The sequence below is a fragment of the Taudactylus pleione genome, unplaced genomic scaffold, assembly GCF_031769625.1.
Source record: "Taudactylus pleione unplaced genomic scaffold, aTauple2 ptg000079l, whole genome shotgun sequence".
NCBI classification, from domain to species: Eukaryota; Metazoa; Chordata; class Amphibia; order Anura; family Myobatrachidae; genus Taudactylus; species Taudactylus pleione.
This window is the reverse complement of record NW_028284481.1, coordinates 3266264-3294225: the sequence shown is the minus strand read 5'-3', so window position 1 is coordinate 3294225 and position 27962 is coordinate 3266264. Positions and strand designations below refer to the sequence as shown.

Genomic DNA, 27962 nt, shown 5'->3' with positions numbered 1-27962 from the left:
TTAAAAATATTAGATGAACTTCACTATTACTGCTTTTCCACCAAAGCCCAGTGTCAGACCTGGGTTTTCAGACATGGTTCCAACCCAAGTCAGACACCATGTACACAGCACCATTGATCTGGGTTATTCTCAGGTCAGCCCCATTCACACTGAACCCGGGTCTGCCCTGCTAAACTTGTGAGCAGGGGCGGATTGACCATAGACCTCACAGGGAGTTTTCCCGGTGAGCAGGACAGTTTTGGGACCACTGTAAACAATTTATTTTTCTTTTCTTTTTTTCAAATATGTGACCCAACCTACCCAATGAGAGTCGGCCCTGGCATATTAATGGCTGAAACTGTCATGATTTGTTCATGGTGGCTGACCCCTCTCCAGGGACCAGCCACCAGGGGCTGGCAGGCAACTTTTAGCCTGGGGGGCAAATACATGCAGGCGGCCCTGGCAGAGGAGCAGCGTGTAGCCAGGATGCCCGAAGAACGTGCGTGCTACGGTGCTCCCCCACAAGTGTTCCAGGGAGGAGGCGGGTCCATATGGGATTAATGTAAAGTAAAAATAAAGATTAAGGACAGCCCCGTCGTGGTGCCCATATGCAGTGCCCCCCTGTGCCCCAGGAGAGGACCCCCTTATGCAGGCCTCCAGTAGTGCCCCCAGTAGTGATCCCCCCTATGCAGTGCCCCTTATACAGTGCCCCCAGTAGTGGTCCCCCCTGTGCAGTGCCTCTTGTGTCCCCAGTAGTAAGCCCCTTATATAGTGCCCCCAGTAGTGGTACCCCCTATGCAGTGCCCCTTATACAGTGCCCCCAGTAGTGGTCCCCCCTGTGCAGTGCCTCTTGTGCCCCCAGTAGTAAGCCCTTTATATAGTGCCCCCAGTAGTGGTACCCACTATGCAGTGCTCCTTATATAGTACCCCAGCAGCAGTCCACACCCCATGCAGTGCCCCCAATAGTGGTAACCCTTATGCAGTGCCCCTTAAATAGTGGCCTCAGTTGTAGTTTCCCCCCTATGCAGTACCCCCAGTACCAGTACAATTGTGATTAAACTAACCCAGGATACATAATTTGGCATTCTCGTACTCTAGTCTGCAGAATACTGGCTGTAACTAGTGGCAGGTTATGAGAAAACATACCTCTATATAAAAAATAATGAAACCAAATTACTGGCTAATTTTACTAAACTATAGGAAACAATTACTTAAAATACTGATGTAGACTAGAATAACTATGCACACCTAAACAGCAGGGCGGATTGGTCGTAGGCTTCACTGGTAGATGTATTAAATTTGTTTTGTTCAACATGCAACAGTAATTGGGCAACAAGGGTCACTCAAGTATGGTGGTCTCCACACAGGGCCTGATTCAGAGCCGGACGCTATTTGCGCTCGCTCGTTCAGAAAAAGGGGCCGGCTATTTAAATTGAGCGCTTGCTCTTTGCGGTCGGTTGACGCCTCTATGCCTGAGCGAGCGAACAAAACATGCGCTCGCTATTTTGAAAAGACGCCCCCTGGCCGCTCGCATCATACGTCATCTCCGCTATTTATTAGATTGATCGAGTACATCGAAAGGCGTCTGAACTGCTCGCAGTGCTTGTGGTTGGATTTTCCTCCGGCAATCATGCGAGCAGTTCAGGCTAAGAGACAACCAAGTGACGTGGTCGATGACGCTGCTTTGTTAATTATGCACACCCTTAAAACGCCCGCTTTGACCGTTTGGCACGCCTGCGTTCGGATCACCACTCCCCGTTTTCAAGCACCTTCTCCTGTTACCACCCACAAACGCCTCATTCAGTCACTCAAATTACCAGGCATTCGCTATTTTGCGAGCACACAATTTCTGACCACAATGACTGGTTCGCAGTCGCGCATGCGTATTACAACCCATATGCATGCGCAGTAGTGCGAACATCGCTCGGAGCGAATGAGCAGCCGCTTACGAGCGGCTCTGAATCAGGCCCACAGTCTGTTGGACACAGGCTATGGCCAGAGTGCTGTTTCATGAGTTTGTCATCCAGAAGTGATCAAGCTACAAGTCTGGAGTGCTATGTACATTATGATGTTCTGTATGGCATCACCTTGATGCTCAATGTACTGTATGACATTCAATGGAGTGCTGTCTGTACATTATGGCAGTCACTGGGATGCTGTATGGTGATGATGGAATATATCCTCTACTGTATGGTGGTAGCTGTGTGTGCTATATTGCATACCTCCCAACTGTACCGCTTCCAGCAGGACAGTCCCGTTTCTCTGGGACTGTCCCGTGGTGGGTGGGAAGTTGGGGAGAGCACACCCGCTGCTCTGCCTAGCAGAGCAGCAGGTGTGCAGAAGGTGAACAGATGCCGTGCGCATCGCACGGCATCTGTTCACTAGCATAGGGAGAGCCTGGGGGCTCTCACTAGCATAGGGAGAGCCTGGGTGACGAAAACGGGGGGATAGCTGCGAGGCTCCGCCCCATTTTCAGTTGGCTCCGTCCCTTTCTTGGAAGCCGCACGCCGAAGGCGCGGGCCCTGTCACTCCTTCCCATTATGAAAAGTTGGGAGGTATGATATTGTCACTAGGATGCTCATTTTAGTGTGTGCCAGTCCTTGGAATGATCTAAGGCCCTGATTCAGAGCCGCTCGTAATCGGCCGCTCGTTCGTTCTGACCGATGTTTGCACATCTGCGCATGCGTACGGATTTTAATACGCATGCGCGAACCAGTCAGTGCGACGGAAAATCGTTTGTTCGCTATATAGCGAGTGCCTGCTATTTTGAGTGACAGAAGGAGGCGTATGTGGGTGGTGACAGGGGAAGGTGCTTGAAAACGGGGGTGTGGAATTCGAACGCAGGTGTGCTTAAAGGTCAAGACGGGCGTTTTAAGGGTGTGCATAATTAATACAGCAGCGTCATTGACCACGTCACTTGGTTTTTTTTTACTCAGAACTGCTCGCAAAATAGCGGTTGAAAAAAACAGCCACAAGAATAGCGAGCAGTTCATACGCTGTTCGATGTACTCGATTAATCTAATAAATAGCGGACATGACGTATGGTGCGAACGGCAAGGGGGCGTATTTTTCAAAATTACAACCACAAGTTTTGCTCGCTCGTTCAGACTTAGAGGCGTGAACAGACCGCAATTAGTGAACGGTTCATTTGAATAGCCACCCCTTGTTTTAGAACGAACGACCGCAAATAGCGAGCGGCTCTGAATAAGGGCCTATGTACTTTATGGTGGTAACCAAGCTGGTGGTGGTGAATGAGATGCTCTTTGTACTGTAAGATGTTTACTGGGATCGCAAGCAAGACCTATGGGGGCCCAATAGCAACATTTTCAAAGCCCCTCACCCCGTGCAAATTTTGATTGTAAGTGACCTAATATCTACCTACTTAGCTGACATGTAGGATTAAATCAATTCTAATTAGCATATAGTAAGCATTATAAATGAAAAATATATATACCGTATATACTCGAGAATAAGCCGACCCGAATATAAGCCGAGGTACCTACTTTTACCCCAAAAAACTGGGAAAACTTGTTGACTCGAGTATAAGCCTAGTGTGGGAAATGGCAGGAGCTGGTAGTGACCCCAGTAGTAATTCCCCCTGGTTGTGCCCCCAGTGGTAATCCCTCCTGGTAGTGCCCCCAGTGGTAATCCCCCCTTTCAGTATCCCCAGTGGTAATCCCCCCTTTCAGTGCCCCCTGTAGTAATCCCCCACTGGTAGTGCCCCCTGTAGTAATCCTCCCCTGGTAGTTCCCCCAGTGGTAACCCCCCCTGTAGTAATCCCCCCCTGGAAGTGCCCCCTGTAGTAATCCCCCCCTGGTAGTTCCCCCAGTGGTAATCCCCCCTTTTAGTGCCCCCTGTAGTAATCCCCCCCTGTAGTAATTCCCCCCTGGTAGTGCCCCTGTAGTAATCCCCCCCTGGTAGTTCCCCCGGTGGTAATACCCCTTTTAGTGCCCCCTGCAGTAATCGCCCCCTGGTAGTGCCCCCTGTAGTCCCCACCCCCCAGTAGAGAGAGACGTGACAAGAATAAAAAAAAAAAATCACTTACCTGTAACTCCCGCTCCTGGTCCCGCCGCTGTCCGCTCCTCCGGCCGCTTTGCATGGAAGAGACGTCGTCTGTGGGAAGATGGCTCCCGCAGTGGGAGCAGCAGCAGCCGCTGAGAGTCTGACAGACTCTCAGCGGCTGCTGATTACACCAAACACGCAGCTGCCGGCTCCGGCGGCTGTGTGTTTGGCAGTGTGTAGCGCTGACCGAACTCCGTCCGGTCAGCGCTACACTTGACTCGAGTATAAGCCGAGGGGGTACTTTTTCAGCACATTTTTTGTGCTGAAAAACTCGGCTTATACTCGAGTATATACGGTATCTAAACAAATTATATAGTATGCCTAATCCTAAATGTTTCTGAAATGTTTTCATAGTATATAAGAAGGCTATGATTCACTAATAAATCAGTTAATGAAGAGAGATGGAGGCAGAGACGACTGGGCCGGTGGCCACAGATGCCCTGCTCAAAGGTCGCCTGGGCCCCATAGCAGCCCCATTCTCTGTACCTACTGTCTGAGATTTGCTGCAAAATAGGACAGGTGTGTAGGCATATACTGGATGTTGAATCTGTGTCCAGGGGGCCTATTCCTCAAACCTAAACTTGCTCTTGAGGTAATTAGGTTTAGAACTGGCATGGAGTTCTACCTAATTACCGGAGGAATTCATCATTCCTCCTCCCCATAACCATCTATTTCGAAAAGCTGTCATTTTTGCGATGACAGCTTTTCGGGAAATAGTTATCTCTATCTACAATAACTTACCGCAGCTGTAATCCATGCCGCGCATGCGCTGCTACATTCGTTAACCCAGCGCATGCGCAGCGCTACCTACAGCTGCGGTAATTTTGTGTGTCTCCCTCCGCGCACCTGTCCCCCCTCCGCTCACCCCCCCATCCCCGAACTAACCTGCTCGCGCAGCAGCCTCCGGCTCCGTCTGCTATGCTGTCATGTGTTCTCCCCAGCAGAGCTCAGAAGTTTAGAAAAAAAACAAACATTTTTTTTCTAAACTTTATTGCGTTCTGCTGGGAGAACACATGACAGCATAGCAGATGGAGCCGGAGGAGAGACCAGAGCGCCAGAGGGAGACGCCAGGGGACCTGCCCAGCTGGAAGTAGTGGCGTATGGTAACACCATCAAATTCCGAAAATACATAATTTTCGGAATTTGATGAATACAATAATAATCATATCCCCATACTAATGTACTAATGTATGGGGAGTGTGGAAATTAACGCAGGTGGACTTAGCAAGGAGATATCAGTGATATCTCCTGTTCTAAGTGTGTTCATGAATACTAAAATAACATTAATTAAGGAAAATGTCCTTAAAAATGTTATTTTAGTGTTGATGAATAGGCCCCCAGGTCACCAGTAGGATTGTGTTAACAATCTGGCCTGGAGTTGAATCCTCCACTTGGACAAGTATGTATCTATCTTAAGTCATGCAGTGTCATATCAGATAAATAATTTGCTTTATCCATGGTTTCTAAATTAAAAACCACAGGTAAAATGGAGAGAGGGGGTAAGGGTGACAGGCCAAAATGTATTATAAAGTTCTTACCTTAAGATGTTATTCAGATTCTTTTTCTAAAAATGTTGCTGTTCAGGACCTTATTGGGAGATATAATCCAAAGTTCATATCAGTAGTCGTTATCCAAAGTCGCCTACATAAAAAAGGAACTACTCCGAGAGTATCAATGTAGGACAAATGTCACCACAAAATGGCTGCCAGGAGCTGGGCATCCCTTATATAGGGCTGTAACCTGCACTGTGACATCACAATACATACAGGCAGCAGCTAGAGATGGCCATAGCCACAAAATGGCTGCCAGTAGCTGGGCATCCCTTATATAGGGCTGTGACCTGTACTGTGACATCACAATGCATACGGGCAGCAGCTGGAGATGGCTGTAGCCTCAAAATGGCTGCCAGTAGCTGGACATCCCTTATATAGGGCTGTGACCTGTACTGTGACATCACAATGCATACAGGCAGCAGCAAGAGATGGCCATAGCCACAAAATGGCTGGCAGTAGCTGGACATCCTTATATAGGGCTGTGACCTACATTGTGACATCACAATGCATACGGGCAGCAGCTGGAGATGGCTGTAGCCTCAAAATGGCTGCCAGTAGCTGGACATCCCTTATATAGGGCTGTGACCTGTACTGTGACATCACAATGCATACAGGCAGCAGCAAGAGATGGCCATAGCCACAAAATGGCTGCCAGTAGCTGGACATCCCTTATATAGGGCTGTGACCTGCATTGTGACATCACAATGCATACGGGCAGCAGCTGGAGATGGCTGTAGCCACAAAATGGCTGCCAGTAGCTGGACATCCCTTATATAGGGCTGTGACCTGCAGTGTGACATCACTATACATACAGGCAACAGCTAGTGATGGCTGTAACTTAGGTCAGGTCTGGGCCTAGATACCCTGCAGCAGCACTGTAGTGAGATAAGGAAAGCCTGGGGCTCAGGAGATGGCGTTTTACTCAGTGCAGGGAGAGGATACCCATAGCAGCCGCACTCTCCGCACCTACTAGGATGCTGTTTGTGCTGTATGGCAGACACAAAGCTACTCTCTGTATTGTATTGCTGTCAAGTTGGCTGTTTGCTAGCGCAACTTATGATTATTTTGGGGCGCCAAATTTGAATGAGGCCACTCTCAAAATTTTTTCCATGGCCACTTTAAGTTCCCAATCCGCCCCTGCTTGTGAGGTCATAAAAAGTGGGAGGTGACTGCTCCACAACCACCAATCAGCTCTTTTTAGGTCGGATAACCCGGGTAGCGCCGTTTACACTGCACCATTACCTAGGTCAATCCTGGGTCTGACCCTGGTACTGTAGCTACCTGGGTTGAATTGCCGGGTCACTAGACCCAGGTTACTTTTAAAGGACCCTTTTACACTGAGCTGCGACCCGGGTAGACCCAGCAATAACCCGGATTTTTGCTCTGGTGTAAAAGGGGTATATGAGTGCAAAACCTATTCCGAATTATTAAAGTTTCTGTTTTCATTTATTACAATATTTTAGATACAGTTTATCACAAACTAATATCCACATGGCATCTGTGTTAATAGCTGTGTCACAGCTACAGTATGAAACACAGAATGGAAGTTGTTCAAATCAATATACTGTATAAGCCCATCACAGGTGCATGTAAGGGAAGGGTTAATCTAGACCAGAAAAATAAAAAAACTGCAAAAAAAAATCCACCCAGCTCACTGCAAATATCCCATTATAATGAGATTTACATTCTACCTGATAATAGCATTGCAGAGATCTCAGTTGCATACATTTGCAAATACTGTATATGGTGAGCCACCAGGCAATGGCCTATTTGCAGTGCCCTGGGGGAATTTTTATTAGAGCACCAGAACAGATCAGAACTACTGACCTAAAAGGGTATTGCAATCCCATCGCGATCTCTGAGATACACATCTCCTCCCCACCCCCTCACTCCCACCCCTCCTTCCCGCACCAACTCAATTCACTAGGAAGTGAACAGAATGCAGAAGGTTAATCTACTCTTTTGAGAGAGATAAATGTGCATTATATCCAATGCTGAACGGTGTCGCTTCCCTAATTAAAGTAACGCACATTAGCATTACAGGGGCAAACCCAGAATTTATCAACACTGAGCCAACAGCCTCTGCAGGTTGCCATCATTGTAGTACAAACCCCCATCTTGTCTTGGTTGGGAGCCTCCTGAAAATCGGGTGCCGCTCCCGACCTCCCGGGAAGGCAGGCAATCCTCCCAGCTGGCGCCCTGCCCTCCTATCCCCCCGCAATAACCCCTGCAACCCCCGCAGCAGGGGGGCCGGTGACGTGATTCGTGTCATTTTGGCCCCGCCCCCTGCTTCACAATACCTATATTATCGACATTGTGTAGCGGTGCGGGGCCAAACTGTAACGATCGCGTGGCCCCACCCCTGCCACACCCACAAGTGCCTGTCACCCGCCCAGCCACTCCCCCTTGTACCGGACACGCCCCCCACCCGTCCTGCCGATCTGGCTGCTCCCTCCTAGAAGGAGCAGCCAGAAAGTTGGCAGGTATGTGTACAGAACCTACAGGTTGAGTCTCCCATATCCAAATATTCCGAAATGTAGAATTTTTTGTAGTGGAAATAGCTCTGCACTGAGGTTATTTGCTGATGGGTACAGCATACCCCATGCGGTGTTTTAATTTCTGTATTTTGCTACATAAAATACTGTAAACATCTGTGGCCTGAGTGGAGGTAACTGTCAATCACTTGCAGTCTTCTGCTATTCAGCTGTGTGTTATTTCCTATAAATGACTGACAGTTACTGTACCTCCGCTCAGACCACAAATGCTACTAATTCATTCATTTTCAATAAAGTTTTCAAATACTTACTGTAGGCGGCATCTGTCATTCAATGTAAACTGTGGTTCTTACCACAACCTCATATTTCCCAATACTTTGACAGTAATCCATGATATTGGTTTGGTGTTTAACCACTTAATTGACAAATTCTTTTTCCAAAAACCACTCCAAACTTGTCGGTTTCTTTTCTGATTGAATTAGGTCAAGAACGTAATTTTAAACTTATCCATCACTATTTTATTTGAAAAAAATTTGCTTTTAAAACCCAGTATACCATAAAAATAGCAAATTTTATGGTATACTGTAGTGATGGCCATTGACAGCTGTACCATTGATGGTTCAACCATCGTTAGAAGCCATCAATTGTTTAGCGATTGGGCAAGATCTGTGTAGACCACAATTGTCGATGTTTCCTAAACATCGATTGATGGCTACCATCGATGGTGCAACATTGATGGCCACCAGCAATGGCAAACCACTTGTTTTCAGTCAGACATCGATGTTTGCAAACCATCGATGGTTGGTTGCCATCCCTAAACAGAGGCTCTGCGATATCTATCGAACATATATATATATTTTTTTTCTATTATGGCTAGGCCCCTTATAAAAGTGGGCATTATGGGGGAGGAGGAGCAGCTGAGGCTGGAGGGGGTGGCCCGGATACTTAGAACAGCGGCGGCTACCAGAGCCGCCGCTGCTGCTTCTCACTGAAGGGGGTGGGGCCGGCTGGGCTGCCCGATCACTGCTGGCCACAGTGATCGGGATATACTGGAGCCTGCAGCCGCGCCGGGAGTGGGGTGCCGCCAGATGCCTGAAAAACTGTGGCCAGCAGTGATCGGGACACAAAGGAGGGGGAGCCGCGGGTGTAGAGGGACCAGAAGGTCCCTATGATATAGGCGGCAGTGGGAAGATTAACTTCCCATAGCCGCCTAGTGGCCATTCCTGACTGGTCGTATCTGATACGACCATGCCAGGCAAGTGGTTAACATGCGCGTTATGCTAAATTATAAATTACTAGTTATTCATTGAATTTAACAGATTGCAAAAACAATAAAGCATTAAGTGTATTGTCTGCAACAGATCGGGTCCCCTCCCAGTCAATTTATTATTACTTTTATCTTTACAACCTCAAGTTTGATTGACTCATTGGGCCCTAAATTAAGCCGAGGGAAGTCAATTCCAGGAGGTGAATAAATACTCTGATCCTTCTAAACTCTCCGGATGGCGCTCTATGGAAAAGCCGAAGGGCTCATCAGAGCAGCTGACTGAGGACCACAAAATAAAGATAATAAAGATAGAGTAATTGACTTTTATCTATAAAGACGAAGGCTATAAAAAGATATCTGCACAATTTCAGCTTCTTCAATGTCTTCAAAGAGAAAAACAATTGACTTAATAGATGACTGTTAAAGTCAAGGAAGACCTAGGGCTCTATTTACTACAATCCGCATATTGAATGCAGATTGTAGTGTGATATTGATGACTGAATTCGCATTGAATTGAATTCAGGCAATATCACAGGGATTTACTACAAATCCCTTGCAGGGACAGAGCGTGCGATAAAGCTCTGTCCTTGCGAATCCCCTCCGCACACTAGTCACGGTATTTCCGCAAAAAATACCGTGACAAAGAGCCCGCGCATGCGTCGACCGGCCACCGCTGCTACCCCCACCGCGCTAAGCCCCACAGCAGTTGTTAAGCCCCGCCCCCCGCGATCGCGGCCCCACCCCGCAACCCCCACTCCCTTAATAGCACTTACCTGCAGTCATCGGTGCTCCGGTGACATCTTCCATGCCTCCGGTCAGCTGATATCCCATACTGCACTGGGACCCGATCACCTGATGACCGGGCCGCAGTGCACATCACCAGAGCCCCGACCACCGGTCCCTGGAGTCAGGTAAGTACATTTTTTTTTTACTTTTTTTTTTTTTTTGCAGTGTATCAGCGTGTGGTCTATTTAGACCACACAGCTGATCACTGGGACCGGCTTCGGGCTCTGCTCTGCCTGTTAGAGCAGAGTAGGAGTCCGGTAACCGGGGGAGACCCTGGATAACGCCACCTCCAGGTGGCGTTATTATCACAGGGCTTTCCCCAATATTTTTTTACAATTTATTTTTAGTAACTACCAGACAGATCGCATTTCCCATTACAATTATGGGAAATGCGATCTGCTTACTAAAAATAAGTGATACTTAGGGGTTGGAGTAGAATTTTACGAATTCTACTCCAATTGCCCTGTAATAACTATAGGTGATACTAAAATATTGTGAAAAGGGTGTGAAAACACAAAACAATTAGGGATGTGCGCCGGACCATTTTTGCCGGATTTGGATTTGGATTTGGTTCTAATTCGTCGTCCGGCTTTGGATTTGGATTTGGATTTGCCAAACTGCGGTGACTGGCTTTGGATTTGGATTTGGATTTGGATTTGGATTTTTTTACAAAAATTGACAAAAAAAGCTAAAATCACATAAATTGGTCTTTTTTTTCTTCCTAGAGTATTATTAACCTCAATAACATTAATTTCCAGTGAATTTAGACCATATCACAGCTTATAATATTGTTTTCAACATTATTGGCCAAAGGTTGCAGTGAGCTGACTGGTTACTAAGCGACAAAGCAGCGGCACAACGACACAGACACCACAGTATAAAGCACATCTATGACACATTGCCACACAGCAGTGGCAGAAATGAAAAGTAGTGCACCCACCCAGTGGGGTACGGCCAGCAGAGTCACAGTACTTGTTTACAAAGTGGGCTACGGCCCTAGGAGTCACAGTGCACAATCTTATTAGCATTACACCGCACATAGGGCCTGATTCACATTACACCATAAAGTAGTGTCTCTTATTTATGTTACGACACACAGTAGTGCCCCTTTTACACAATGCCCACAGTAGTGAACCTTTTACACAATACCCACAGTAGCGGTGTCCCTTACACAATGTCCCCCAGCAGTGGTGCCCCCTATGCAGTCCCCTTAGTAGTAGGGTCCACTATGCAGTGCCCCCAGTAGAATGCCCCCCAGTAGTATGCCCCCCATTAGCAGGCCCCCCCCAGTAGTATGCCCCCCATTAGCAGGCCCCCCCCAGTAGTATGCCCCCCATTAGCATGCCACCCAGTAGTATGCCCCCCCAGTAGTATGGCTCCCCCAGTAGTAGGCTGCCCCAGTAGCAGGCCCCCCCAGTAGTAGGCTGCCCCAGTAGTAGCCCCCCCTGTAGTATGGGCCCCCCCTGTAGTATGGCCCCCCCTGCAGTAGGCTGCCCCAGTAGCAGCCCCCCCCCAGTAGTAGTAAGCCCCCCCAGTAGTATGGCCCCCCCAGTAGCAGGCCCCTCAGTAGTATGGCCCCCCCAGTAGCAGACCCCCCCCAGTAGTATAGCCCCCCCAGTAGCAGGCCCCTCTGTAGTATGGCCCCCCCAGTAGTATAGCCCCGCCCAGTAGCAGACCCCCCAGTAGTGCAGACCCCCCCAGTAGTATAGCCCCCCCCAGTAGCAGGCCCCTCTGTAGTATGGCCCCCAATAGTGCAGATCCCCCCCAGTAGTATGGCCCCCCCAGTAGCAGACCCCCCCCCAGTAGAATAGCCCCCCCCAGTAGCAGGCCCCTCTGTAGTATGGCCCCCCCAGTAGTATTGCCCCCCCCAGTAGCAGACCCCCCCCCAGTAGTGCAGACCCACCCCCAGTAGTATAGCCCCCCCCAGTAGCAGGCCCCTCTGTAGTATGGCCCCCCAGTAGTATAGCCCCCCCAGTAGCAGACCCCCCCAGTAGTGCAGACCCCCCCCCAGTAGCGCTCCCGGACCTTTGACAAGTAAAAAAATAAAAAAAATAAAACTTACCTGATTCCCCGCTCCCGCGCCGTCCGCTCTGTCACACGCTGAGGAGGGATCCGGAAGACGGAGCTCATGCGTGAGCTCCAGCCGGCTCCCTCCGTGCAGCAGCCAATGAGAGTCTGTGTGACTCTCATTGGCTGCTGTAACAAACACACAGCTGCCGCTGGCGGCTGTGTGTCTGTGTCTGTGTAGGGCAGAGCGCTATCACTGCGCTCTGCCCTACACGCGAGGAGACCTGATGTCGGATTCTCTAGTGAGAATCCGACATCAGGCGGCCGCCGTTCGGCCCCGAACGGGGATCCGAGTCAGGCGGTGAACACCCGAACAGGGTTCGGGTGGACTCGGATCCCCAATGTTCGGAGCGGTTCGGATTCCACAGAATCCGAACCGCTCATCTCTAAAAACAATGGGTGTGAAAAGTCAAAACAATGTTAATAAACAGAGCCCCTAGAATTATCTATTTAAACTGGTCACATAAAACAGAACCCACCTACAGTACTATGACTGCAGAGGACTTACAGAAGGTTTAGCTGACACTGAAGCAGCATGGGGTGCCGTGAGGGGATGGAGCAGGTATGGAGGGCAGGGCAGCTGTAACCATGCCCTTTTGATTCCATGACCATGCACCACTACTTCATGCCAATGCCGCACACAATGAGAAAGTACAGAAAGAGGGTGCACAGCCATGGCCCCCTCCTCTGGCCAAGCCTTCTTAGCACCCAGACCTGCTGGAAGCCTCGACGGCCCCACGCAGCAGTGGGTCACTGGTCCACAAAAGTATGAAAGTTCAGGAATCGCTATCTGTGACGGACAGAGACGTATTAAGAGAGGAGGGGGCCCATGTGCATTCCCCGTCCGTGTCCCCATCCACTCTCCCCGACGGCCGGCAGCGCACTGAGCACAGCGGTACACTCTGGGCACTAGTCTGTGCACAGAGGGCCTGATTCAGAGCCGCTCATAAGTGGCCGCTCGTTCGCTCTGAGCGATGTTCGCACAACTGCGCATGGGTATGGGTCATAATGCGCATGCGCAAAACAGTCATTGCGGTCAGAAATCGTGCGCTCGTAAAACAGCGAGGGGCTGCTAATTTGATTGACAGAATGTACCGTTTGTGGGTGGTAACGGGAAGGTGCTTGAAAACGGGGGAGTGGAGATCCGAACGCAAAAGCGTTAAAAGGGCGTTTAATGGGAGTGCATAATTAGTAAAGGAGCATCATCAACCACGTCACTTGGTTGTCTTTTAGCCTGAACTGCTCGCAGTTATAGCGGTAAGAAAATCCTACCACAAGCACTGCGAGCCGTTCAGATGCCTTTCGATGTTCCCGATTAATCTAATAAATACCGGAGATGACGTGTGATGCGAACGGCAAAGGGGCGTCTTTACAAAATAGCGAGCGCATTTTTCAAACGCTCGCTCAGACATAGAGGCATCAACACACCGCAAAGAGCGAGCGCTCAATTTAAATATCCGGCCCCTTTTTTAGAACGACCGTCCGCAAATAGCGTCCGGCTCTGAATCAGGCCCTGAGTCTACTGCACATACGCAGGTATACGGGAAAATGGTGCAGCAGCCATTCTCCCGGTGATTTCTCTGCTGCGCATGTGCAAAACGCCGGGAAAATGGCCACGGGGGCCACTTTCCAGGCGATTTTGCAGCGCTGCTACAGCCGATGCGGGACTTCGGAGAGGTAGGTATTAAAAATATGGGTGTAGGGTGCGCGGTGTGGGTCTCCCAGGACCCAGGGACCCGTGTGCACCGCACACCCTGCTCTCATTATATAACTACGCCTCTGATGACGGAACATCTAGTGCACAAAGGATAGATGTATGAGGAAACATCTGTACAGTGATTATTTAGTGTAATGTGTATGTTTGTATCCTGCAGAAATTGTGTTAATGTAAATGTGGTGAGAATTGCTGTATGACAAGGAGCGTCTACATTTTCCCATACAGACTTATTTGCAGTTGACTGTACAGTAAGTCCAAGCCCTGGTTATAAAATAAATGCCCTTTGTTGTATTGTGTACTATAACAAAGAGGGTTTTTTGGAGTGAGCCTGCACACACCCACGCCTGGAGGTGCAAATTTAGTGGTGACTTTCTCATTGGGCACATGAGGCATTCGCTGGGGGGCAGCACTCAGATGCTTGTTCTGTTACTGTCAGACAGAAATATCCAACAAACTAGAAAATATTTCCCCTGTGCCGAACCATATGTTATATTGAGTGTAGAGTGGAGAGGAAGCACAGGTGTACAGTACAGTGGTAATTGTTAGTAGTTACTGGGAAATTTCATCACGAGGTATCTGAGTGCCACTCCCAACTGGCATAGCTCATGGCTTGTTTTATTATTATAGTGTATTGTACTGGTAATCGCCAAATCAGGGCTTATCAGCTAAAACTTAAAGTGATTGAAGTAGGAGGTGTTGGGCATTGGACATTAATATTCCGTTTAGAGGTAGCCTAAAACTTAAATCCACCCCTAGGTGCATCTGTGGCATGCAAGAGCAACTTTTGTATAGTATAGTATAATATAGTATAGTATAGCATAGCATAGCATAACATAGTATAGTATAACATAGAACATAGTATAACATAGTATAGTATTGTATAGTATAGCATAGTATAGTATTGTATAGTATAGCATAAAATAGTGTAGCATATGTGACACAGTTAGGTTAGGGGGTCCCTCTCCTGGGTAGAGGACTCCTTCCTTACACACACACATAGCAGCAGGGAAGCAGCACACCAGTCTGGATGCAAGTACAAGCTGGTCGGTGCCAGTCTTTATTGTACAATGACAGAAATATAAAGAAAACATAAATATAAATCCTAGCCCTGTCGGGGCACTAACTTCACAGGTAGTTCCCTCACTACCAGAACCTGGCAGGGCCTAATCACCTCGCCAGCAACATAGCACAGCACAGTACTCACAAATAGGTTTTTCAAGTGTCTCTGAGCAAACTCCCTGTCTGCTCTCCCAGGTGAGACACTCAGCCTTCTCCAAACTAGGCTTATATTGGCCACTCTCAGGTGGAAACCCTAACAAGCCTGTTACCAGGCTGCGAGAACCAAAACCTGGAGGGGCCGTGGGTGGAGCCCTCCCTCTCCTCTCACCCACAACCCCCAGGTCCCAAACCGGCTTTTCAAAAAGCTGAAACTCAAGCCTGCTACACTGCAGACTTTCTCCTGGGGGTTTAAAACACATAAGACAGGAATCTGGGACAAATGTACCTGCCACAGACCACTTTACCAATGATCCTATCACACATAGTATAGCATAGTATAGCATAACATAACGTAGCATAGTTTATTATAGCATTGTATAGCATAGTATAGTATAGCATAGTGTAGTATAACATAGTATAGTATTGTATAGTATAGCATAACATAGTGTAGCATAGTATATCATAACATAGCGTAGCATAGTTTAGTATAGCATTGTATAGCATAGTATAGTATAACATAGTGTAGTATTGTATAGTACAGCATAGTATAGTATTGTATAGTACAGCATAGTATAGTATAACATAGTATAGTATTGTATAGTATAGCATAGTATAGTATAACATAGTATAGTATTGTATAGTTTAGTGTAGTATTGTATAGTATTGTATAGTATAGTATAATATAGTATAGTATTGTATAGTATAGCATAGTATAGTATTGTATAGTTTAGTGTAGTATTGTATAGTATAGCATAGTATAGTATAACATAGTATAGTATTGTATAGTTTAGTGTAGTATTGTATAGTGTAGCATAGCACAGCATAGCATAACACACTGTAGTATACTGTAGTAGCATAGTTTAGTATAGCATTGTATAGCATAGTACTGCAAAATGTAAGTATACTCTATATATATGACGGCGGTTCCGCTGCAGATATCGGAGCAGATATGCAGTTTCCCCGTTTGCAATAGCATAGATAAGTTTCTATGAGGGCTGCTATATTGTGATATTCGCAATCCGCATTAGACCTGTTAGCTAACGCCATTGTCGTATTTAGGCAGCATATCACCGATTTTACCAGGAGAGAGTTCCCCGGTAATGGTCGACTCGCCCATGCGTGGTCTGATGACAGCACACGCGCAATAGGAAGCCGGGGGTCCCCAGCAGAAAGTACAGTGATTGCTGGTGCGATCACTCTACACATCACAGGGAGCCTCTGTACCTGGATGTGTTACATAATACATCCGGGGGGTACAGGATTTCTTGTAGCCACGAATAGCCACTCTCTAGCCAACACTTGATCCGGCCTGGAGTTGGTACTAACTATGGGTGTGCACCGGCCACTTTTCGTGTTTTGTGTTTTGGTTTTGGATCTGGATCTTTCTTCGTGTTTTGGAACTGGATTGGTTTTGCCAAAACCACCCTTTGGTGTTTTGGGTTCTGGGGTTTTGTGTTTTGGATCTGTATTTTTTTTTTAAAAAGCATAAAAACAGCTAAAATCACAGAATGTGTTGATTTTTCTGCTCCTATGCTATTATTAACCTCAAAAACCTTAATTTCCACTCATTTCCAGTTTATTCTGAACACCTCACACCTCACAATAGTGTTTTTATGTCCAAAAGGTTGCACCGAGGTATATGGATGACAATGCTAAGCGACACGAGTGGGTGGCACAAACACGTGGCCCATCTAGGAGTGGCACTGCAGTGGCAGACAGGATGGCAGTTTGAAAAACTAGGCCCCAAACAGTACATAATGCAAAGAAATAAAAGAGGTGCAAGATGGAATTGTCCTTGGGCCCTCCCACCCACCCTTATGTTGTATAAACAGGACATGCACACTTTAACAAACCAATCATTTCAGCGCCAGGGTCTGCCACACGACTGTGGCTGAAATGATTGGTTCGTTTGGGCCCCCACAAAACAAGCTGGCAATTAATCTGGCCCTGCACAAACTGGCTCTACGGAGGCAAGATGTCGTCCTCATCCTCCTCATTCACCGATTCCTCACCCTCTTCAGTGTTGTGTACATCCTCATCCTCACAGAGTATTAATTCGTCCCCACTGGAATCCACCACCACTGGTCCCTCTGTACGTTCTGGAGGCTGGTCTCCCTGGAAGAGTTGATAATTCATTTTTATGAACATCATCTTCTCCACATTTTGTGGAAGCAACCTCCTACGCCTTTTGCTGACAAGGTTCCCGGCTGCACTAAACACTCTTTCGGAGTGCACACTGGAGGGGGGGCAACTCAGGTAAAATAGAGCCAGTTTGTATTGTACAGGGGCCTCCAAATTGCCTCTTTTTCCTGCCAGTACATGTACGGACTGTCTGACATGCCTACTTGGATGCTGTCACCGATGTAATCCTTTAACAGACAGACGCACGCTTGTCACTGCTGCTTTGAGGATGCAGGTGCGGCTACAGCCCACACAATTCACAAAGACAAGAAAAAAAAGATTTTTTTATTTTTTGTGGAGCGCACTTTGAGGGTTACACCACCCTTTAACAGACAGACGCATGCTTGTCGCTGCTGCTTTAAGGATGCAGGTGCGGCTACTGTGCATACATTTCACACACAAACATAGAAAAAAAGTGTATTTTATTTTGGTTGGAGTGCACTTTGGGGGTTACACCACCCTTTAACAGACAGACGCACGCTTGTCGCTGCTGCTTTGAGGATGCAGGTGCGTCTACTGTGCATACATTTCACACACAAACACAGAAAAAAAGAAGATTATTTTATTTTGGTTGGAGCGCACTTTGGTGGTTACACCACCCTTTAACAGACAGACGCACGCTTGTCGCTGCTGCTTTGAGGATGCAGGTGCGTCTACTGTGCATACATTTCACACACAAACACAGAAAAAAAGAAGATTATTTTATTTTGGTTGGAGCGCACTTTGGGGGTTACACCACCCTTTAACAGACAGATGCACGCTTGTCGCTGCTGCTTTGAGGATGCAGGTGCAGCTACAGCCCACACTATTCACAAAGACAGAAAAAAAAAGAATAATTTTTTTATTGCTTGTGGAGTGCACTTTGAGGGTTACACCACCCTTTAACAGACAGACGCACGCTTGTCGCTGCTGCTTTGAGGATGCAGGTGTGGCTACAGCCCACACAATTCACAAAGACAGAAAAAAAAAATATTTTTTATTGTTTGTGGAGCGCACTTTGAGGGTTACACCACCCTTTAACAGACAGACGCATGCTTGTTGCTGCTGCTTTAAGGATGCAGGTGCGGCTACAGCCCACGCAATTCACAAAGACAGAAAAAAATAAATAAGTTTTTTATTGTTTGTGGAGCGCACTTTGAGGGTTACACCACCCTTTAACAGACAGACGCACGCTTGTCGCTGCTGCTTTGAAGACAGTATCATATGCAGTGAAAGTAGACTTGTCAGAAATTGTTGGCACGTCCTTCAGTCTGGACCAGATGTCCAAACCGGCCCTTGACTTATCACACAGGCGCACGCTTGGCGCCGCTACTGTGTTGATGCACGTGCGGCTACATCGCACACAAGTCACAAACACATAAAAAAATAGTTTTTTATTTTTTGGAGCACTTTGAGGGTTACACCACCCTTTAACAGACAGACGCACGCTTGTCGCTGCTGCTTTGAGGATGCAGGTGCGGCTACAGCCCACACAATTCACAGACAGAAAAAAAAAGAAGAATTTTTTTATTGTTTGTGGAGTGCAATTTGAGGGTTACACCACCCTTTAACAGACAGACGCACGCTTGTCGCTGCTGCTTTGAGGATGCAGGTGCGGCTACAGCCCACACATTTCACAAATGCAGAAAAAAAAAGAATTTTTTTATTGTTTGTGGAGCACACTTTGAGGGTTACACCACCCTTTAACAGACAGATGCACGCTTGTCGCTGCTGCTTTGAGGATGCAGGTGGAATCTAGACGGCATTTGGAACCGGGGACACACTACCTCCATCAATTGTCTAAATCCCACTGCACTAATGGCGGATACTGGACGCACGTCTAACACCAACATAGCAGTCAAGGCCTCAGTTATACGTTTTGCTTCAGGATGACTGCTGTCGTACTTCATCCTCCTCGCTAGAGACTGTTAGAGGGTCAATTGTTTAGTAAAAGTAGTGGTGTTCCTACTTCCTCTCTGGGATGATGAACAACTCCCAGCAGCAGCAACAGCACTAGGAGGAAGTGGTTCTTGATCTTTCACTATTTTATTTTCATCGGAGAAAGTTTGGTCCTCCATTTATGTTATATTGATATATACGTGCGGCTTAGGCGCACACAAACAAAAAATATTTTTTTATTTTTGCTGGAGAGTAGTGCACTTTGTGGGTTACACCACCCTTTAAGAAATGAGCCAGCCGGCACTTTACTTATGGGACACAGACGCACGCTTGGCGCTGCTCCTTTGTTGATGCACGTGCAGCTACAGCCCACACAATTCACAAACACAGAAAATATTTTTTTATTTTGTTTGGAGTGCCCTTTGGGGGTTACAGCACCCTTTAGCGGTCAATCCAGATGGCCCTTTATTTATGGGACACAGGCGCACGCTTGGCACTACTTTGTTGATGCACGTGCGACTACTGCGCACACAATTCACAAACACAAAAAAAAAAAATTTAAAATTTTTTTTGGAGTGCACTTTTGGGGTTTCAGCACCCTTTAACGGTCAATCCAGCCGGCCTTTTATTTATGGGACACAGGTGCACGCTTGGCACTACTTTGTTGATGCACGTGCAGCTAATGCGCACACAATTCACAAACACAAAAAAATATATATTTTTATTTTGTTTGGAGTGCCCTTTGGGGGTTACAGCACCCTTTAGCGGTCAATCCAACCGGCCCTTTATTTATGGGACACAGGCGCACGCTTGGCACTACTTTGTTGATGCACATGCGGCTACTGCGCACACAATTCACAAACACAAAAAAATATATTTTTTTATTTTGTTTGGAGTGCCCTTTGGGGGTTACAGCACCCTTTAGTGGTCAATCCAGCCAGCCCTTTATTTATGGGACACAGGCGCACGCTTGGCACTACTTTGTTGATGCACGTGCGGCTACTGCGCACACAATTCACAAACACAAAAAAATATATTTTTTTATTTTGTTTGGAGTGCCCTTTGGGGGTTACAGCACCCTTTAGCGGTTAAGAAATGATGGATGAGCCTTTGCCCATCATACACTGTACTGTTTTATTTATTTATTTATTTTTATTGAAGCACGAAAGAGCATACAATATAGAAGAATCCATGGTACAATAGTCTGGCGGTATTGGCAATGATAGAGATAGTTTGATGATTTTCCATACAATGCATATGACATACAGAAGAACATTAAGCACTAACACTGTACTGTTTTGTCTGTCCCATCGTGGCTATTTAGTACTTTCACTTGAAATGCTCATCGTCAAAAATAATTAGCATATAAATTACAATTAAATAGTGATTATTGCATTAAATAAACAGAATATGAGGAATTGTACTGAGCAATTTTTATTTTTTTTTAAATCCATTTCTAGGTACAAAACTTTCCATGGACATTTTTTTCTTTAAGCATCTTTTTGAAAATTATTATCCTATTTTTATATGGCGCCACAAGTGTTCCGCAGCACCTTACATAGTACATAGAACTAATAAGTGAACAAGAAACCAGGGCCGCAACTAGGGGGGGCTAGAGGTGCACGTGCACCGGATGGGGATTGCGGGGGGGGTGAAAAAGCTGACTCAGCCATCTGAAAATGGCCGACGCCAAAGAGGAGACTAATGCTAGAGGTCCTTACTGGACCTCTAGTGTCTGTCTCTTCCTTGGCAGCGGCCATTTTTGGATGGCCGTTTTCAGCAGATTCCATGCGGAATAGCCGTCCGCATGGACTCTGCTGAAAACGGCCATACAAAAATGGCCGCCGCCAAGGAAAAGACAGATGCTAGAGGTCCTACTGGACCTCTAGTGTCTGTTAGCAGAGTGCAATGCACACAGCGTTCCCGGAAGTGCCGGGAACGCTGGCGCTGCAGGGAGAAGATGCTGAGAGCTGCATCTTCTCCCTTCAAATCCCCTGGCAACGAGCATAAACCCCATGGCAATGAGCATGTAACTCCTGGCAACGAGCATGGAACCCCATGACAATGAGCATGGAACCCCATGGCAATGAGCATGTAACTCCTGGCAACGAGCATGAAACCCCATGGCAACGAGCATGTAACTCCTGGCAACGAGCATGAAACCCCTGGTAAAAAGCATAAATCCCCTGACAACAAGCATGAAACCCCCTGGCAACGAGCATGTAACCCCTGGCAACGAGCATGAATCCCCATGGCAACGAGCATGTAACCCCTGTCAACGAGCATAAATCCCCTGGCAACGAGCAGGTAATTTTAAATGTATTAGAAGCATTACTGTGGGGAATAAAATGGTGTCGTGCAAATTAGGGATGTGCAGGCTCGGATAGGTTCGAGTTTGCACGTGGAGTTCGGATTTTTCCCTCCAAAAAAACGGAACTCAGAACGAGGCAAAACGTCATCTTACATGGACGAACATCATCATTCCTGGACAAAAGACCAGGAATGATGATGTTCGTCCATGTAAGATGACGTTTTGCCTCGTTCTGAGTTCCGTTTTTTTGGAGGGAAAAATCCGAACTCCACGTGCAAACTCGAACCTATCCGAGCCTGCACATCCCTAGTGCAAATATGTAAGTGGCACTTTGGTAATAGGCATTACAATATGTGGCATAATGTGTAATGGGCATTATGGTGTATGGAATAATGTAAGTCACTATACCAGGGACGTCTGAGTGGTGCACTGCTTTATGGAGGAGCGAGGACAAACTCCAGGTACAGGAAGGGAGGGGGCGCAAAATTGCTGCCTTGCACCGGGTGACAGATATCCTAGTTTCGGCCCTGAAGAAACTAGTAACTTACAGTACATTACAGTGCAGGACAAGGACACGACTTATATACATTGCTGCAATAGCGATTTAAACACTCACAATAAGCAGCAGGGAGTTGGCAGTCACGTGTTAGGTGCCCTTAAGGGGAGTAAAGAGTAGAAGAAAATGTAAAGAGAAGCACATGAGGGAAAAGGGCCCTGCTCGTGAGAGCTTACATTCTAAAGAGGAGGGGCAGACAGACAGGCGTGACACAGAAGGGGAAGATAGGGAGGAAAGAGCATGAGGTGGGTTAGGATGAGAGCTGGAAGGACCTGATGAAGAAATGGGTCTTGAGAGCCCGTTTGAAGATTTGTAGAGAGGTGGAGAGTCTGATAGGGAGAGGGAGAGAGTTCCAAAGTTAGGGAGCAGCTAGGGATGTGCGCCGGACCATTTTTGCCGGATTTGGATTTGGATTTGGTTCTAATTCGTCGTCTGGCTTTGGATTTGGATTTGCCAAACTGCGGTGACTGGCTTTGGATTTGGATTTGGATTTGGATTTTTTTACAAAAATTGACAAAAAAGCTAAAATCACATAAATTGGTCTTTTTTTTCTTCCTAGAGTATTATTAACCTCAATAACATTAATTTCCAGTCAATTTAGACCATATCACAGCTTATAATATTGTTTTCAACATTATTGGCCAAAGGTTGCAGTGAGCTGACTGGTTACTAAGCGACAAAGCAGCGGCACAACGTCACAGACACCACAGTATAAAGCACATCTATGACACATTGCCACACAGCAGTGGCAGAAATGAAAAGTAGTGCACCCACCCAGTGGGGTACGGCCAGCAGAGTCACAGTACTTGTTTACAAAGTGGGCTACGGCCCTAGGAGTCACAGTGCACAATCTTATTAGCATTACACCGCACATAGGGCCTGATTCACATTACACCATAAAGTAGTGTCTCTTATTTATGTTACGACACACAGTAGTGCCCCTTTTACACAATGCCCACAGTAGTGACCCTTTTACACAATTCCCACAGTAGCGGTGTCCCTTACACAATGTCCCCCAGCAGTGGTGCCCCCTATGCAGTCCCCTTAGTAGTAGGGTCCACTATGCAGTGCCCCCAGTAGAATGCCCCCCAGTAGTATGCCCCCCATTAGCATGCCACCCAGCAGTATGCCCCCCATTAGCAGGCCCCCCCAGTAGTATGCCCCCCATTAGCATGCCACCCAGTAGTATGCCCCCCCAGTAGTATGGCCCCCCAGTAGTATGGCCCCCCCAGTAGCAGGCCCCCCCCAGTAGTAGGCTGCCCCAGTAGTAGCCCCCCCTGTAGTATGGGCCCCCCCTGTAGTATGGCCCCCCTGTAGTAGGCTGCCCCAGTAGCAGCCCCCCCCCAGTAGTAGTAAGCCCCCCCAGTAGTATGGCCCCCCCAGTAGCAGGCCCCTCAGTAGTATGGCCCCCCCAGTAGCAGACCCCCCCCAGTAGTATAGCCCCCCCCAGTAGCAGGCCCCTCTGTAGTATGGCCCCCCAGTAGTATAGCCCCCCCCAGTAGCAGACCCCCCCAGTAGTGCAGACCCCCCCCAGTAGTATACCCCCCCCAGTAGCAGGCCCCTCTGTAGTATGGCCCCCCCAGTAGCAGACCCCCCCCAGTAGTGCAGATCCCCCCCAGTAGTATGGCCCCCCCAGTAGCAGACCCCCCCAGTAGTATAGCCCCCCCAGTAGCAGGCCCCTCTGTAGTATGGCCCCCCCAGTAGTATAGCCCCCCCAGTAGCAGACCCCCCCCCAGTAGTGCAGACCCCCCCAGTAGTATAGCCCCCCCCAGTAGCAGGCCCCTCTGTAGTATGGCCCCCCCAGTAGTATAGCCCCCTCCAGTAGCAGACCCGCCCCCCCCAGTAGTGCAGACCCCCCAACAGTAGTGCCCCCGGCCCTTGCACAAATAAAAAAATAAAAACTTACCTGTATCCCCGCTCCCGCGCCGTCCGCTCTGTCACACGCTGAGGGAGCCAGAAGACGGAGCTCATGTGTGAGCTCCAGCCGGCTCCCTCCGTGCAGCAGCCAATGAGAGTCTGTGTGACTCTCATTGGCTGCTGTAACAAACACACAGCTGCCGCTGGTGGCTGTGTGTCTGTGTCTGTGTAGGGCAGAGCGCTATCACTGCGCTCTGCCCTACACGCGAGGAGACCTGATGTTGGATTCTCTAGTGAGAATCCGACATCAGGCGGCCGCCGTTCGGCCCCGAACGGGGATCCGAGTCAGGCGGTGAACACCCGAACAGGGTTCGGGTGGACTCGGATCCCCAATGTTCGGAGCGGTTCGGATTCCACAGAATCCGAACCGCTCATCTCTAGGAGCAGCACGGGCAAAATCTTGGAGACTTGAGTGCGGGAAAGTAATCAGTTGGCAGGAGAGGCGGCGTGCATTTTTTGAGCGAAGTGGACGGACGGGACTGTGAAGGGAGATGAGGTCAGAGATGTAAGTGGGAGAGGATTGGGTGAGGGCTTTGTAGGCTAATGTAGTAACTTTGAAATGCCATCTGAAGGGGAAGGGGAGCCAGTGTAGGGCTTGAAAAAGAAGGCAGGCAAATGTAGAACATTTAGAGAGGAAGATGAGCCGAGTAGCAGCATTGAGGTCCGATTGTAGTGGAGAGAGGTGGGAAATTGGGAGGCCAGCTAGGAGAAAGTTACAGTAGTCCACCAGTGAGTGGATGAGGGTTTTAGTATCATCCCTGGTGTGAAAGGGTCTAATCCAAGAGATATTTTTTAGATGGAAACGACAGGACTGCGAGTGGTGCTGAATGTGTAGCTTGAAGGGGATGGAGGAGTCCAGGATAACTCCAAGACAGCACACTTTGGGGCTAGAGAAGATAGTTGTGGCATCACTAGATAATGAAATTGTGGGAAGTGAGATAATGGAAGAGGGCAGAATTAGTACTTATCCAGCTTTAATATGCGTCATACAATGTGTATTGAGTGTCATAATTCCAGTATATACAGGATCACAGAAGCCATTAGATGCGGCAGTAGGGCCATCCTTCCTGAGCTGAATGTATTTATTTTAGATGTGGGCACCATTCCAGAGCATTGGCGCATGTCCGGGAGCCTGGAGGAGGAGCAGCAGAAGAACCTAGCACTTCCCTGAACATATATTTACATATTGGGCTCTATAGCAGTGCATCCCTAACAGTGCATGTTTTCCAGATCTACTAGTTGGTGCACAGATGTATTTATTACTAGCTGACACATGTTAAAAGATCCACAGGTGGTGCTAATTATTTCATTTGTGACACTGAGAAGAACATGCAACACTAGTAAAATTCTATTATATTACTATTTCTACTGTGGTCATGGCATGTGCTGGGGAGGGGGGTTTCCAGGCAGATGGAAACCCCCTCTACGTTTGCCTATGAGATGATCGGCTCAGTCTTAGACATGTTAAGTTTAAGAAAGCGCTGGGACATCCAGGAAGAGATAGCAGAGAGAGAGTCTACTTAAAGGCTTTTTATGCACCCCAATTAGTTTGCAAAAAAACCCATTTCTAATATTTTTTACACTGTTATTCAAAAACGCAAGAAAAACAGCCATCTGACACATTTAAGAGCCTCAAATGCTTTTGTCCACTGACAGACTTTTATAATGTTATCCAAAATTACTTTGCACTTTTTTTGGGGGGGGGGGGGGGAGGGGTAAAGGCTGATTTCCCTATTTTTTTCCCACACACTGAACATGGGTATTACCGACAAGAATTACCGTGCGACTGCCGGAATAAGCTTTTTCCGACTGATATGCACCGTAAGCGAAATGACCACATGATATGCGCATTTAAGTCAAGCAGCGGTAAACAGATTTTACCGCGGCTATCTTATTTCAGCTCTAAAGTATATATTTCATCACCATCAAGAGACTTCAATAATAAGAATTATGGAAAACTCTGAAAAGAAGTAGTAGATTTGAAAGTGAGATATTAAACACATCAGTTTTTTTACCTCAATTCTGCTAGTGTCCGGCTGGTATCCATGGGCTGGGTCTTCTATGGTGACTCTGCCCTGAATAGCACAGCCATTTATACAGATATTTTCCTGTTTCAGGCCTGGGTCAGGCAAGCTTTTTCCTTCTGCCACATGAATTTGAGCATGAACCAGGTCAACATCAGTTATCTCCTCCAGTACAAATGGCCAGGGCCTAAGGGCCACATGGGCCTGGGGCTGAAAATGATCAAGGGCCTTTTGTGAGCAGCAGCGGAGGTGTGATCAGTGTTGTGCAGGTTCGGCCAGTGCCGTGTGGGTGTGGCCAGTGCTGCATGGGTGTGGCCAGTGTGGTGTGGGTGTGACCAGTGCTTCATGGGTAGTAGTCAGTGCCATGTGGGTGTGGCCAGTGTGCTGTGGGTGTGGCCAGTGCTGCATGGGTGTGGCCAGTGCCATGTGCGTGTGTACACCTCCTACACTATAAACTATATGTCTCCCTAAATACATTAAAGTAGAAAAATTGCATAATTTTTGTGAGGAAAATAGAAAAACAATTGTATTACCTATGATTTATGGCTGACCATCCAACCAGCTGGGTGACTGGTCAGCTACATGCTACTATGATGATGGGCCTATTTTATGTGCAGGCCTGGAGCTGTAGTCCCATCCGCCCTATCTGGCCCTGCAAGCGGCAACTACGTGTATATCTGAGCAGGGATATTGTTTCATCTAATTTTTTAAATTGTTTAACGCTGGAATGGATATTAGTGTATAGCAGTTCCTAGGTTCTGTTTTATTCACTTGTCTAATGCTACGTAGGGTGTCTGTTGCGTGTTATAGCTAGAATATTAATGATTTATATGAACGTCTCTTATTGGTCTCATTTCAGGGTTTCATTACGTGAAGACCTCCTCCAATAATCCCCTGAACATTTACACCTGGAACATTTCCTGGATTATGAGAGAAGTGTTTTCATACACCGGCCCCAGACCCAAACACGGTGAGTGGTTCATTCCTTCTACAGATACAGTACACTGCCCTCTCCCCCTTAGAGGCAGACAGTTATATTTGGAGAGCACATAGGGGGAGATGTATCAAAGCTTGGATAGAGATAAACTGGAGAGAGATAATGTACCAACCAATCGGCACCTAAATGTCATTTTTCAAACACAGGCTTTAAAATGACAGATAGGAGCTGATTGGTTGGTACTTTACCTCTCTCCACTTTATCTCTCTCCAAGGGTTAGTCTCTTGTCCATCATCATTTTGTTTTATTTAACACCTTCTGTTTCCATGTTTCCACATAAACCTAATAGCAGCAATCCTTGGACTCCAAAGTGTGGGTGTCGTATTGTAAAGTGGGTGTGGTTGGGGAATGTGGGCGGGGTTTTTGCGTGGATTCTAGGCGTGGTTTACTTTGTACTGATTTTGCTTTTTAAAATATTGGTGACAGTGGGGGAGATGTATCATACCTTCTAAAGAGGAAAGTTACCAATAGCAGCCAATCATCTTCTAGCCAGTGGCATCACTAGTGGCATACAGGAGGTGCGGAACGCACCAGGTGCCACCATCTGGTGGGGTGACTCCAAAATGCCGGCTCCTTGTCAATGACCGGGAGCCGAGCGCTGTACTGCGATGTTATCGTGCAGCACCTGGCTCCCGGTCACTGTGGAGGGGCCGGCAGTGCGGTTAGGATCTCTGGGGGCAGCACGGCATCTCCGGGACTGTGGAGAGAGGGGCAGCACGGCATCTCCGGGAGTGCTGGACATGCCCCCTTTTCACCGCGCGCGGGGTCTATTTCTCGCTCTGGGTGACACTGACGTCACTGCTTCTAGCTACCATTCATCAAGTACATTCTAAAAACTGACAGCTACAAGCCGATTGGTTGCTATGGGTAACTTCACCGCCTTATAGGCTACATCACCCCCTAAAACTCAGGATAGTAAGTTGTCGTAGATCAATTCCAGACCATATAGAGCGT

At 47.5% G+C, this 27962-nt stretch overlaps 1 protein-coding gene across 1 annotated transcript in view; it reads left to right on the top strand.

The window, feature by feature from the left end:
- The window catches only part of ALK (ALK receptor tyrosine kinase), a 1123220-nt gene that overhangs the window by 267120 nt on the left and 828138 nt on the right, over positions 1-27962 (top strand). The window contains exon 2 of the mRNA XM_088467953.1: positions 26871-26981. Within this exon, the coding sequence (XP_088324079.1) occupies positions 26871-26981 (111 nt within the window). The remainder of the gene's footprint in view (positions 1-26870; positions 26982-27962) is intronic.